Source organism: Petaurus breviceps, unplaced genomic scaffold (assembly GCF_028583685.1).
Source record: "Petaurus breviceps papuanus isolate PSGF00001 unplaced genomic scaffold, PetGlider_PUasm1.0 37, whole genome shotgun sequence".
NCBI classification, from domain to species: domain Eukaryota; kingdom Metazoa; phylum Chordata; class Mammalia; order Diprotodontia; family Petauridae; genus Petaurus; species Petaurus breviceps.
In genome coordinates this window covers 77,505,739-77,520,976 of record NW_027186296.1, presented here as the reverse complement: position 1 = coordinate 77,520,976, position 15,238 = coordinate 77,505,739, and the positions used below count along the sequence as shown (strand labels likewise).

General features: G+C 40.9%; 1 protein-coding gene across 7 annotated transcripts in view; it reads right to left on the bottom strand.

Annotated features, from left to right (window-relative positions):
• GBF1 (golgi brefeldin A resistant guanine nucleotide exchange factor 1) overlaps window positions 1-15,238 on the bottom strand; it is a 141,100-nt gene that overhangs the window by 27,781 nt on the left and 98,081 nt on the right. For all 7 annotated transcript variants that reach the window (XM_069098817.1, XM_069098819.1, XM_069098818.1 and 4 more), the window contains exons 4-7: window positions 6,613-6,744; window positions 3,265-3,383; window positions 2,567-2,675; window positions 1,904-1,964 (exon numbers count right to left, since the gene is read on the bottom strand). In XM_069098817.1, coding sequence (XP_068954918.1) covers window positions 1,904-1,964; window positions 2,567-2,675; window positions 3,265-3,383; window positions 6,613-6,744 — 421 coding nt within the window. The remainder of the gene's footprint in view (window positions 1-1,903; window positions 1,965-2,566; window positions 2,676-3,264; window positions 3,384-6,612; window positions 6,745-15,238) is intronic.

The following is a 15,238-nucleotide window of genomic DNA, read 5'->3' as shown; positions in this document are numbered from 1 at the left end:
AGTAAAGTGAAAAATGCCCCCAAATGCAAGCAGGCTGGCTTGCATCCACTGTTTTACTGGGCCACAGCCTGCCCTGTTCCCCAGAAAAGACAGAAGAAGAGCAGACTGGAGGTTCCACAGGCCTTTGCCCCACTCAACCTAGCCACAAACGGATGTGAATCTTACCATCATTATATTACCATCAATGAAGGTAATGTGGTACAGTGGCAAAATGACTAGACTGGAAGTCTGAGCTAGAATTTCATCTGGGTCTCTAGTCATTATTCATTGTGTGTCTTCAATCAAGTTATTTCCCTTCCCCAGGGCACTTCTTAGTGCCCACATCTGCAAAATGACTAAATGAACTCACTCCATTTTTAATATCATATTTTTTTTGGTTTTGAGGACTATAATAACCACCCCCTCCCCTTTCCCACAACAGCACAGCTGAGAACTTCCTGGGGATTGGGATATGCTTAGTACAGACACTTCCAGAAAGAAATGATGAAGACATGGAGTCAAGGAGATTCAATGTCATGGAGCTCAGAAACTCTTTTCTCCCTAAACTAATTCATTCAGTCATTCACTCAAAAAAGTGTTTATTGTACTATGTGCCTGGCACCGTGTTAGGTACTGGGGATACAAAGAGAGAAACAAAATGGCACCTGCCCTATGGGGAGTGGAGTAAGGAAACTTACATGTATATAAATAGTTAAATACAAAATACTGTACATACAAAGCAAGTACACAGTGTTCTCTTGGGGTGGAGGGAGGTGTGGTGGCATGGAAAACCGTAGGATAAGGAAAGACTTTATAAACTGGCTGGATAAGGAAAGGTATTATGTAGGAAAGTGAAAAAAAAAAAGGAAAGTGCACCTGAGCTAAGCCTTGAGAGAAGCGGTGAGGAGGGAGTACATTCTGGACTTGGGGAACAGGCTTTGCCAAAGCCCCAGTAGCCAGGAATGGAAGGAATGCTGTATACAGGGAACAACAAATAGGCCATTTTGGCTGAAATGTACAGTGTTTGTGGTATAATAATGTGAACCAGACTAGTACTTGTTCTAGGCTGAGTGACATTGTGAAAGCCTTAAAGGCTAAACAGAGAAGTTTGTATTTTATCCTAGAATAGTGAATAGCCACTGAAGTTTCTTAAGCATAAGAGTGATACTTTTAGAGCTCAAAAGTCCTTCTGTTTCCTGACCTAATTTATGCCAGAATCCACCTGACTGAGGCTGGTGTTATGTGGGAGATGACATGAGAGTCACATATCACATCCCAGTGAGATGCCAGGGTCCTAAGAACACAATGGGAAGAAAAAGGGGGAATACTCAAGTTAGAAATTAATAAATTATCCTTGACTAAACATAAGGAGCCTTTCTTTCACAGGAGGCCCAATCATTATTATCCACTGAGTTAGGAAGGCCAAGAATATATTGAACAAAGGCAATCTCCTTAGTCCCCCAAAGTTACAACCAAGAAGAGCTGTAGGAAGGAGATTGTTCTGTCCACTTCTGCAGGGATTCCTGGGTCACAATCAGAGACCTGGGGAAGCCTAGAGATAAATGTCTTGTCCCTTTCCCTTAGAAATCAGGTCAAAATCTGGGAGACTATCTTCTCTCCTGCTCACTTTCCTCAATGGACTGCCTTTCCCAGCTGTTACCTGTATAGAAACAGACATTGGCCTGGGAAGCAGAATCATCTCCATCTGTCCAGATTAAATAAAACCCTCCCTTTCCTTGTAAGTCAGGCCAGTTCTTCACTCCCTTTTCTCTGTAACCCTAAGCTTAGAGAACTGCCCCCACATCAATTCAAGTGGCATCTGATGTGGCTGTAAGGCTAGCTGGGTCCCTGAAGTGTCTGTGGAAAAGCAGGCAGGCTCAGGGGGCCAGGGCAGCCCAGCCGAGGCAAACATGAGCAGGTTTACCTTGTGAAGAGCAGCTGCACCATGTCGACAAGAGTGTGCTCTGCGGATTTTCTCAATAACTCTGCACAGACAAAAACAAATAACACAGGTGTCATTACTTGCTGTGCTATTATCAGGAGGCTTCTCTGAGCAGACTCCCCTCCAAACCTTGTTTACCAAGGATTACGCCAAACTTATTAAAACCAGCTCCAGTGAAGGCCTTGCAGTCATGCCTTCACTCAGCCACAAGGTGGAAGCACTGAGTCATGGGAAAAAAAAGGTTGGGGAGACACAGATACCCTCTACTCCACCTTGAACCATACTCCTCCATCCCACAGCAGACCTGAGGGGCAAGCAGCAGGCAAAGAAAACTTGAGGGTGGCCAGTGACTTGGCAAAAGGTAGTGGAATTCATCCAGACTCCTTTCTCTGTTTATCCAGAAAAACCTGAGGCATTTAGTCAAGCCAAATGCCTAATGCAGGAGGCCTCTGATTGGCCTCAGCTATACCAAAAATGAAATGGAAAACCATTTGTTCTCTCCAAGGTGTGGGGAGACAAGCTGACGTATATAAAATACTCTGTAAACCATAAAGTGCTATATAAATGTTAGCTATTACTAATTAGTTTCAGTGGAACTGACCAGGGGACCTAGTCAGATACAAGGAACAGCTGGCATGCACCTACCACTGAGCCTCATCTCAAAGCAGATTCGGAAGCAAGACTGCATAATCTCACACACAGATTCATTGGTCAGATGGGCACCTACTGGGGTCAGCAGCAGAGTCCGGAGAACCTGAAAGGGGAAAAGACATTCAAAGAAGACAATTGTAAGATGTGCTGGGAAGGGCAGGCCCTGAGGCCTCAGAAGCTGCTCTCACACAACCTGTCTCTGAGGTCACAGGATATGTATGGCCTGAGAGATTATAGGATCATAATTTTAGAGGGACCTTAGAATCATCTAGTTCAATTATCTCATTTTATGGATGAGGAAACTGAGGCCTAAAGAGCCCTGGTTTTATTTTGTTAGAATCCCAAGGACCTTACACTGGAATAATTCCTCTGTTTTATAACCTTTTAAGTCCATTAGGAAGCTGAGTTTTCTTTGTGGCCCTCTCCAGGGCTCAGCAGATGGGCAGCAGAGATCTGACTTGTCAGATCTACAATGTATCAAGGACTTCCAGCACTTGAAATCAATTTATTAAATGCTTTCCTTCAAAAAAGCTTTTACTTTGGGTACCTGAGCTGCCTGTTTGAAAATAAAGTGGCTCACTAAGCTCTTACAGAGACAAAACACAGCCCTCTCCCACCCACAGTTTTGAGTAACTGGATCTGGTGGCACAAGCTCCTGGCCATTAGCCTAATTACTCTCTTCCTCAACTTACCTGAAGGATTTTCATCAGGACAACCTCGTCACTGGCAGGGTCTGTGCCCACAAACCGAGCATGAGTGACAGCATCTGCCATGTTCTCCATTCCTTCTGCTGTGCCCTCATGAGTGGGATCTGCTCCACAAAAAAAGGAGAGATTGAGTGAAGCAAAGGACAAAAGTATGGCCACCTATGCTATGGGCTGTATCCCTCTAGGATTCCAACTTTGTTTTTCTTGTCTGGCTTCCTCTGGGAATTTCTACCTATGACTAGCTCCATGGATTAGGTGCTCTGGATGAACAAACTTCAATACATAGAACTATTCCTTTTAGCTAGTAAAGGCTGGATGAGAAGAAACTCAGAACTCCTGTTTTGGGCCTTTCCCAGGAAAAGAAATGAGTAAGGACTAAGTTAAGGATGCCAAGTCTGTAGCCTTTTCCTTTACATCTTTCAACACAGCTTTTTCTCAGGCTTTCTGGAGCTTCAAGCCCAAGCACAGCTGAGGCTGGGAGGGTTGGAGGATGGCCTGGGCAGAAACTGCTGCCAGTAATCTGGTGCCACATATCTGGTGCCACACAGCAGCTCTGAGAATCTTTCCTCTGGCTTTGGCTTCAATCTCCTTTAGTACAATACTGCACTAAGTATGATTCCTATTGCCATATTAACTAAACAGGTATTAGAATGGAACAAAGACAAAACAAGATTAAGATGTAGCTAATTAGTGGGGTGGGAGAGAGCAGGATCCCTTAGCTCTATTCAGTATAAGAAGATAAAGTAGTAGCTAGACCAAGACCTGGGATAGTCAGTTCTATAATATTTGACTTTCCTTCAGCTCCTTTTTCATTTAGATGCTAAACATAGGGAAATAAGTAAAGGAAATTGCCACCATTAAGGCAAAGTGTTGCCCTGGTGCCAAGTTCCATGGTCTTGCCCTAATTTCCCTTAGGAGGACTTGGCTCTTGGTCCTGAAAGGGGAAAGGAAGGCTTGAGAGCAGCAGGGAGATGATAAGTATTACGCTGGTGGGGGTAGGAGTGAGGTTGGACATGGTAAGAATGAGTAGAGAGGGGCAGCTAGGTGGCGCGGTGAGTAAAGTGTTGGCCCCAGAGTCAGGAGGACCTGAATTCGGTTCTGGACTCAGACACTTAACACTCCCCCCGCCCCCCCCCCCCCAAACTAGCCGTGTAACCTTGGGCAAGTTACTTAATGCCAATTGCCCTCCAAAAGAAAAAAAAAAAAGAATGAGTAGAGAGCAGGAGGAACTCCTCAGCAATTCAGATCATTATGTTTATGAAGCATCTAGTGTTTGTGCAAGGCCTGGTTTTAGAAAAATAGTACAGGAGGCCCTAAGGTGCAGGGACTTGTAGGAAAAGTTGCTTCTCTATTTTTTTGCTACCTAGAACTAAATGCATACTCTGAACCACAGGAGAGAAGGGTTTCTAACAGGAATCTGGGTAGATGACCTTTGTTAGATAATTTCTTTCCTCTATGCCCTGGGATCCTTCCCAGAAAACCTCACTGATGGCTATTTATTCCTTGTACAACAGCCCTCTTCCTAGGCACAGGGAACAGTCAAGTTATAGACCTGAGAAAGGTATTTAATAATAATAATGATAGCCAACATTTATATGATGCTGATTTTGTGCCAGGTACTGTACTAAATGCTTTACAATTATTATTTCATTTGATCTTTACAACAATCTTGGGAGGTAGATACTATTATTATTCCCATTTTACAGATGAAGAAACACTAAGCAACTTGTCTTGGGTCACACAGCTAGTAAGTGTCTAAGGCTGCAGGTTTTCCTGACTCCAGAACTGGTGCTCCTGCATCCCACCCTCAGATTACTGAGGGGAGGGAGAGGGAATTGATAAGGTATGAAAGGGAAACGGGGGGGGGGGGGGGCAGTGGATGGAAACTGATTTCCTTTATAGGTTATCTTGGCAAAACTCCCCTGTTAAGGACTTTGAAACATTTGACCCCCAAGCCTGAGTAAAATATTAATTTTCCCAAAAGCCATGTTAGAGTGAAAAGGCTTTGGCATTACAGTAGGAGGTTCACTAAGCTGCCATGCAATCATCAGTATAAATCTTGGCCTAGGAGATATGTGGAACCAACCAAAAGGCTGATCCTGTAACTGGGACCCAGGACCACCCCAAAAACTGTTATAAGGGGTATCTTATGGAATTGCAGACCAAATGAAAGTCCTTTTGAGTTCCCACATGAGCAGGTAGGGAGGTCTATTCTGCCAACTGGGGCTTCCCCTAGTCTTCCCAAGTCCTTCCTGCACTTTTACTTACATTGTCCCTAACCCACACAGGGCTAGAATGGCAGAAGGATGAAACTCAGATTGGATCCCAAGGAAAACCTGTTTCTTCATGTCTACTGCCATTCTTGCCCTCACTTAGCACTCTGTATTTCCACTTGCTCTTATCCCCATTACAACCATATTTAGCAAAATCCTTCCTTTGCATAACAAGAAACCACTTCTACAAGTCCTAGAGGCTAGAATGGGCTCTCTTTCCTGACAAACACTCTTAGACAGCTTCCTGACCAAGGAAGCTTAGAGGGTAGAGAGATCATTGAAAGTCAGTGAGAGATGTTATAAACAGATAGTCAGAGGCTGTGCAGAAGAATAGCCTGCAGGTGGTGCTGAAGGCAAAGAAGGAGCTGCCTGGGCTCAATTTGTTATGGAGAAGGGATCCAAGTGTGAGGTAAGGACTAGTATACTTAGGGGAAGTTGAAGCTTCTGGAGCAGGAGGTAGCCCAGCAATCTTACTCAGGAAGCTGGGTGTTTGGGGGTAATTTTAGCCTCAGGGAAGATTCCAAAAGTCAACTTTTGGGAAGCAGGGTCCCTTATCTCTGTTAACTCTCCTCCTCAGAGCATTTTCCTTTCTAGTTGGCTGAGGTATATAAGCTGTCTTTTCCTGTAGTATCTGTCTATATGGAAACAAAGGAAGATACCTCTTTTTTCCTAGATACTTAATACCTGAGCATGGGATAAGGACATGAGAAAAAGAAGCTGACACCTTGAGGAAAAAGAGTTACTAACAAAGGTTTGGATAAGTCCAATAAACAAATAAATGAAAGGATCTTGCTTTTTTAACTCTTATGGAGGTAAAAGCAAAGGGCCAAGTGTCTGAGTGTTCTAGTCCCTCCACTTCTCCCATTACCCTGTAAATCAGTAGTATTGAGGAATGATAACTTAGTCTTTTTAGAAAGGGATGTAAGGAGACAACGGGAAAGGGCCAGGAGGGGGAGGGAGAGGGAGAGAAAGGAGGAGAGAAGAGGGCAGAACAGAATGCTTCTCATGATGGTGCTTGAGTCATTGAGTTTGATTGCCCAAAGAGGATCTAGGATCTTACCTATGAGTGAATATGACAGAAACTTGTTGACAGAGGTAAGTGCTAGTCCAGTGATGGGACCAGTAGTGTCTTCAGAGCGAATAACTTCCAGGAATGGTCGAAGGAACACATTGGGCTCAATCTCAGAGAGATCTGTAGAGGGAGAAATGAGTTCATGAAGAGACACTACTTGACAGATAGTTCCTTCTCCCCATAAAGAGACCCTTCTTGCTACTGTATATGGCCAAAGCCCATAGATGCTGGGTCAATGAAAGATCAGATCCCTGGATTCTCTGGTGACCTTCATCTTTCATTTCTGCCCCCAATTCCACGTCTCCAACAGATCTTGGCAATTTGGACAAGAGGCAGCAGCTGTTGCTTAGTAAAGGTGGCCTTAAGGCTGGGATGCTAACCAGAATCATCCCTATAACTGTCTTCAGCCTTTAAAGTCAGTGGTCTGTCTCAGATCAAAGCATGTCTACCCTCTGCAATTTGCAGTTCTTTAACGAGGAAGGAAAGAATGGATGGAAAGGGTAGGGATACTTGCATCATGTCCCATTCATTATATCTTGGTTTATAATCTGTGAAGGCCCTGACCTGAGAATCAAATAATCACAGAATCTCCAAGTTAGAGGGATGACTCTTGGAAGTCCTTCAGTTTATCACAGACTCACTCAGCTGAACATGAATTTCCTCTAACAATATTCCCAACAAATGATCAGCCTTTACTTGAAAACATCTACTAAAAGGGTACTGAGTAACTGCTTTGGTACTCAAATTTCACTTTCAGAAACCTCAGTTAGAAAGTTTTTCCTTATGCTGAATCTAAATCTGCCTCTCTGCAGTTTCTACCCCACTATTCTTAGTTTTGCCTTCTGGGACCAAGAACAAATCTAATCCTTCTTCTATAAAATAGCTCTTCAAATACTAAAGGTAGTTATCATGTCTCCTATGTCTTCCCCTTTCCAGGCTAAACAATATTAATAATTCTTTCAACTAATATTCATATGATTGGTCTTCAGTTTCCTCACTGTCCTGGGTGCCCTCTTCTAAATATTCTCTCTATTGTTAATGCTCCCTCCACAAATGTGGCCTCTAAAATCGAACACAATATTCCATATGAGGGCAGAGTATAGTGGGGCTATCATCTCCCTTTTCCTATACATTGTGTTTCTTATACATTGTATTTTTTGTTGGTAAAATGTATTTTTATTGGTATTTTATTTTTTCATCAACTAGATTTCTCTCTATATCTTTTTCCATATTCTTTCCCAGAAAGCTATCCTTTATAATAATTTTTTAAAAGAATGAGAAAAAAATTCAGCAATATTGATCAATACATCAAAAAAAAAATCTAACATTTATATGTGATGTTCGCCAAGCTTCTATTAATGCAGCCTACGATAAGTTTGGCTTTTTAAACTGCCATGTCATACTGGTTGAGTATGTACTCTATTAAAACCTGAGATTTTTTTAAAAAGTTATCTTATTTTTAATGATTTTTTTGTTTTTCTATCACATTTGTTTCCAAATAAATCCCTTGTCCCTATTCTATTTAGTAAAAATCTCTTGTAACAAAGATTAAAAAAGAAAACGGAAAAAAAATCAGTTCAAGAAAATTAACACAACTGACAGTATATGCAGACTTTCATATCTATAACCTTCTACCACTTCAATGAAAGGAGAGAGGTGAATTTTCTCATTCTTTTCCAGGCCCAAGTTTGGTAATTATAATTTCAGTGTTCAGAGATTTTTTTCCCTAAGAATTATTGCCTAGCCATCACACCACCCCCAACTTCTCCACTTTGTACTCAGCACAGTTGATTTTTTAAACTACAGTGTAGGATTTTACATTTATCCTTAATACATTTTATTTTATTAGATTTGGCTCAAGAGTCTCTCAAGATCTTTTCGGATCCTGACTTTGTCCCACAATGTGACAACACTATTCCTCTTAGCTTCGAGTCTTCTGCAAATGACACGACGAATCATGGGGTTATTTTTCTCAATAAAAGGCCATTGAGTAAAGAAGACTATAGAGTTTCTATTTAGTCTCTCTCTCACACTTGTAAAAAAGGAACAGATTTCAAGATTGAAGAGGGTTTTACCACTGACCCAAGGATCTGATTCAACCTGACAGAGCCCATTCACATCTATGTCCAAGATGTTAAAACTCTGGCCTGTTTTGATTTTTTCAGATAATTTCCCGCAAAAGTCTGAAGATTTGGAAGTGTCTGAAAGGGCAGCTCCACAATTGCTACAGACCAAAGGAAGCTGGATTTCTTGGCTATAATCGCTCTCATGCAGGAAGATCCCTATCTGTTCCCTGATTCTACCCTTTTGCCTCCAGCCTTCATTGTATAAACATTCTTGGATTCTGCTGCTCCTCAAGATTAATGCTTTAGTTAACTGGCAGCTCCCAAAGTATTTTCAAGTGATTTTATCTACTGTAGGAAATTTGTTTCTTTTTCCCCTAGCCTCCACTTAAATTTTGAAGCCCTGAAGAAAACTCTTTTTGGTAGAGGAAAATGGATTTTTGGAGAGTAACAAATACACAGAAAATGATAATTAAAAAACATGTTATATATAACTTAATTTGTTCATAAACATTCAAAACAGAGATGGGTAGGCCAGTTAAGGTAAAACCCAGAAAAGTTTGGGGTAAAAATGTTACTCATCCTGCTTTGTTATTTTATTTTTTTCAGGAAATCATCAGAAAAAGAAAGAACAGTTTCAAAATTTTCAAATTCACATCTCTATAGAGACTTCTCTCTCTTGAGACACTAACACCTATATCTTTACCCAGAGTGTTCCCCTCACTGGGAAGGTATAGAATAGGATATCAAGGTGGAAGAACAGCTTCAGGTAGGTGTACTTCTCTCAAGAAGAATTAAATTCAAGTGAGAAAGTAAGAGAACTTCAAGGAGAACAGTAAGGCACTCAACAAGGAGCCTAGTCAAAGAAGAGCCAGAATGAGATACATGATGTGTTTCCAGACTCATTCATATGGAATCTCTTGGGCTTACACATAGGTAGCTCCTAAATAAAGTCCTAATGAATTATTTGTCAAATGAGGGGGTTGGCTCAAATTACTTCTCTTTTAGATATAACAGCCCATGACTACATGATTTAGGTAAGTTTAGAGAGAGCAACAAGGCCTCTGCTTCTTAAAGCAATAACAAGTAAAAACCACGAGAGGACTGGCTTCTTTAAAAAAAAAAAAGGTAGTTATGGTATTGTTGTTGCTGTTGTTTAGTTGTGTCTGACTCTTTGTGACCCTAGGGACCATAGCATGCCAGGCCCCTTTATCTCAAAGTCTGTCGACGTTCACATTCATTGTTTCTATGATACTATCCCTCTCATCCTCTGCTATCCCCTTTTCCTTTTGCCATCAATCTTTCCCAATATCAGGGGCTTTTCTAACTAATCTCATCTTCTCCTTCATTAGATGGCCAAAGTTTTTAAGCTTAAGCTTCAGCTTCAGTGTTTTAACCTTCCAGTGAACAGCCTGGATTAACCCCTTTAAATATTGACCAATTTGACCTCCTTCCTGTCTAAGGGACCCTCAAAAGTCTTCTCCAGCATTACAATTTGAAAGTGTTGATTTTGCAGCACTCAGCTTTTTCTTATAGTCCAACTCTCACATTCACACATTGCTCCTGGAAAAACCAGAGCTTTGACTTTTTTCCTCCTAATCCAATCAATGGTGCATAGATTTGAGGAGCTGTTTCCTGGTCTAACTGTTGGTAAAGGTGCTCTGCTTCTACAAACATAAATGAGTTAGAGGAACTAGATTCTGTACTTGGTAAGTTGTTCAAAAATACACTTAATGAGTGATTACTAAATGCTACAAAGGAACATAAGACATGGTTCCTTCTTCCGAAGGGGAGGGATTATTTAATAGACTTGGAAAGGAAGGAGTCCCTAGGGTATGTGGGCGAGATGAAATAAAGGAGAAGAGAAACCTTAAAAAGTCTGACTTGAGAGTTTGGAAGTTGCACTTATTGCTTGTTGGAGTCTGGGTCCAGGATTTGTGAGAAGGGTTACCTAAAACAATTAGCATATAATTCATTGCTAATCATCCAGATCAGAAGTATTATATTATAGCACGTTAGAGCTGAATGAGGCCTTAAGAGATATTTCTCATATTACAGAGAAAAATGAGGCCAAGAATGACTAAGTGCCCAAGACCATAAAGGGAGTTAATATCAAAGCTAGGACTAGAATTCAAGGTCTACTGACACCCAATTCAATATTCTTTACCAGATACCATCCTCATTTTTTTTAATTACCCCCATTTATGAAGATTAGGGTAAATATTTTTTAAATGCAAGGTTAACTCTTGAATTACTGATTATTCAACCAGCAAAGGAATAAGATGTAAGGGATGAGGTCCTTGAAAACTACTTCCTATATCTGAGGCAGCTTTAGGTGACCTCTTTGACCTCTGGAGGCCTGCTTTTTCCAAACTGAGTAGAACATGAGTGTTAAAGAGAAAGCATTTTCTTTCTTCTTCTTTTTTTAAAATAAGGTTTAAAGAATATTTTATTATGTCTTTTTTAGAAAAGATGCACTGTAAGGGCAGGATGAGCAGGAGCAGGAATTAGATTGATAATCCTTGGCTTTGTCTGCCTATAAAGTTCAGTGTCAATGGTGAAGAAGAACACTGATAGGGTTCTGTAAACCAGAAGTGCAGTGGTGCCCCTCAAATGGACCAGGCAGAGGCATTTTACAACTGAGAAGATATATGACACCCTCAACCAGGAAGCCAAATCTGTTCTGGAGAACTGTCAACTTCAAGACACAAGCAGTCCAGTAAACAGAGCATGAGTTGAAGGGTTGCTCTGCAGGCAACTGGTTCATATTCTTGGGGGTGGGAAAAGAAAAAAAAAAAGACCAAGAAAGAAATTTAAACTACTGGTAGAGTAGAAATGCATAGGATCTCTTTACTACTAGGTCATCTGCTTCTAGGGCTCAGACCAGATTCACCCCAGTCAGCAAATAGCTGAGGAGACTGGAGAAGTCCACAATGCAGCTCAATCCTAAGTAAAAGGCAGTACTATACTTTAGAATTATTCTCACTCACTAAGCACTGCCCCCTTCCCCTAACTAGGGTGGTGAGTAGTGTTCAACTTTCCCCATGTTATAGGTAAAGATAATGAGGTAGAGAAATTCCAAATTAAGTAGATGGTCACCTTGATAATCACAAATAACATATGAATCCTCAGATGATGTAGAGCCATGTCCAAATGAGGCAAGTAGGTGGTGCAGTGGATAGAGTGTCAGGCCTGGAGTCAGGAAGACCCGAGTTCAAATTTGACCTCAAACACTAGCTGCATAAGTGTTTGCCTCATTTTCCTCATCTGTAAAATGAATTGAAGAAGGAAATGGCAAACCACTTCAGTATCTATACCAAGAAAACCCCAAAGTGGTCACAAAAAGTTGGACATGACTGAAAACAAAAATGACAATGGCCAAATGGAAATTTTTGGAATATTTATATTCTTTCCTTGTTCTCTGTAGCTCCCTGCTCCCCCAACTTTACTCTGCACACACACAATGTGATGCTTTCTACTATCATGATAACCTGCAGATTTCATTGTTCTACATCAAGCAGAAGTCTCCTTGCTTAAAGAGGAGTGGTTCCCACTTTTCCTGGGGGGGGGGGGGGGTTGTGTCCTTTCCTGACTGTGGTAGCCTCTTCTCTCTTGACCAGCACCCAGCTGGCACATTCCTGAGCCAAAATGCTCACATAAGCTACTTTCCCTGGTAGTAAAAGCTCTTCACTCCTGAGTGACTCTTATCAGGGGCGGTTAGGCGTTCTCAATTGGATTACATAGACTAGGGAAAAGGCGTGTGACATGTTATTTCAACACCATTTTGCCCTAGTAATGCCTACCTCATTCCTTTCACACACCAAGGAACCAAGTATCCTTTCACCTACCTCCATACCCTCACTGTCCCAAGAAAGGCACACCATCCTTTTTCAAGCCTTCTTTTGGACTTGTTACTCTGAAAGTCCAGGCTCAGGTTTGCTGGGGTAAAACTAGGTGTCCATCATTGGCTACCTAACTCCAAATAGAAATGTTATCCTTTTTAGCTTTAAATCTCAGATTTTTTTCTGCATATAAACCCCTTCATAAATTCTTTTATTTGATGTTTAGAGTCTGGTTGTACAGTCTACATTCTGTAGAGAGAAGGAAATTGAGGTCCAAAGAGAGTGACTTGTCCAAGGTCTCACAGCTAGTAAGTGGCAGAGGGTAAACTAAAAGTCCTCTGACTTACAGTCTGGTGACAAATGAATCCGTCGGTCAGTCAGTCAGTCAGTAAATATTTGTTAATTGTCTACTGCATGAGAATCAGAAGGCACTAAGAAGTCTGGCTTTACTGACTTTTCCACAAAGTTCTATAAGCATGCCCAATCTTAGTTCTTAAGCAGCATTATACAAGATGAACTGTTCACCCTTCAGCTTTGTTTTGCCTAACACGTACTTCAAACATTTTACATTTTGTGTGAAAGCAGCAGTCCCCACTTTCTGGGTTTTTGGACACTTTATCTATTTCTTGCCCACGAGGAGGTTCACTGCCAAAGAAAAGCACAATCATCCCCACTAATCAGAGTTATGCAGAATATCCAGGAATCCCTTACTCTGTGGCTATCACAATAATGTCTTTCACATCTCTATCAGAGAAAAAGACAAGGTCAAAGGGATGAATAAAACTAAGTTTGAGGAAAGTCCAAAGCCTGGCTAGCTTCAGCTGGGGTCACTTGGGGACATTTGCTACACCTGTTATCAGCTCTGTTTCACAGCTTCCAAATCTTCCAGACCTGTGAGTGGTGAAAAAGGAAACTAATTCCAAATAAGGGGCCTGAGATGCAGTTGCTCCCAAGGAGACTCATTCTCCAGTCTGGGTAGAAAGATTCAGTAACCCTCCCCCAGAAGAACTGCTTCCTCAGGCATTTGCTCCGGTTTTCTGAGGCATTACCATGCCCATGAGAAGAAGTGACATGCACTGGACAGGAGTCAGGAGACCCAGGTATACTCTATGCCACTAACTTGCTATAGGACTTTCTACAAGTTAATTAACCTCATTATAAAATGAAAACTGATGAAATGGATGAACCCAGAGGTTTGCTTCTTAGTCAACCTGCCACTTGGGAGTGAGCCGACTTCAACAAAGATGACTGCAAAAGTTAACTTGAAGGGAAACCTCAGGGAAGGTTAGTCCTGTACATCTGCCTAAGTCTCTAAAAATAACTCTACTGTTTTCAGCTATCATTCAGCAGCTTCCCCCAACAACTACTTTACTGGCTACAGATCTAAAGAGTTTCTAGGACTCTGACCCTATTAAAGTCAAGGTTTGTTAGTAGATCAAATAAAGCCCACAGCATCTAGGTCTATCTGGGAAAGGTGGTCAAAGATAATTGTGCTATTCACTTACACTAATAAAAGTAGTATATTTATAACAACTAAGCTTTTCAAAATTCTTTGGGGACTTTTATTTTACTTTTTTTTTTCATTTTACTTATCTCTCTCTCAAGATACAAAAGAACCTGCTTTTCATGAACTGAAACACCAAATCCTGATTACTTACCTATATGACAAAGAATAAGATACTCCTGGACTTGAAATTGCTTTGCATTTTCCAGAAACCTGAGAATCACACTAGGAATTAAGAATGACAAATCTCATCTACACACACGTATGTCTGTGTGTGTATATATATATATATATATATATATGAATGTATATAATACATACCCAATATGCATATACATATTTACTGAGCAAGCTATAGATAATAGAAATCCATGATTTTACAATAAAGATTTGTGATTTCATTTTTGTTCAACTTTGTATATAGAAATTCTCTCCCCCTCTCTTTTTCTCTATTTCTTTCTCCCTCCCTTCTCTCTGTTTCTCTGTATCTCTCCTCTCTTTCTCTCTCCCTTTCTCCACCCCCTTTCTTTATTAAATCCAGAATAAAAACCCAAAATTTAAAAGAAGAAAAAAAAAAGAATGACAAACCTCAAAATTTCCTTTAAACTGTCATTGACAAGCAATTATCACGTGGTTATGCCCAGGAGGGCCCAATTGAGACTGGAGGTGATATAAGAGGCCAACTGCCTAAACAGCTGGTGTGAAAAGGGTCAAAGGTCACCTGGGGATTTAGGCCATCTAGGTACCCTCTGACTAAAACTCTCACCAGTGAGTGGAGCAGGCACTTCTTGGAGAAGGGAAGAAAAAGAGTCTTTTTGGCTCTCAGAGTACTTGGCAGCTGAATAAGAGAGGCACCTTAACACTTGAAAACAGCAGGTTTTATCTAAATTTTCAAAATAAAGATGAGAACAGGGTTTGAAAAGTATATGCCAGCAAGTTTGAACTAAATAAAACATCATAGAATTTTGCTAGTAATTAAAGAGGTGAATATCTAGAAAATGTAGCAAAGATTACCAAAAGCTAGCATAGCTTCAGCAAGACCACGTTATGTCAGACTGAGTTTATTTCCTTTTTTGGACAGGGCTATTAAATGGGCAGATAATAGGAATATTACAGATATAACTTCTCTATATTTTAGTGAGGACTTTGATTAAAAAAAAAACCGAATACCTCATGCTATTTTTGTGAAAAAGATGGAGAGATGT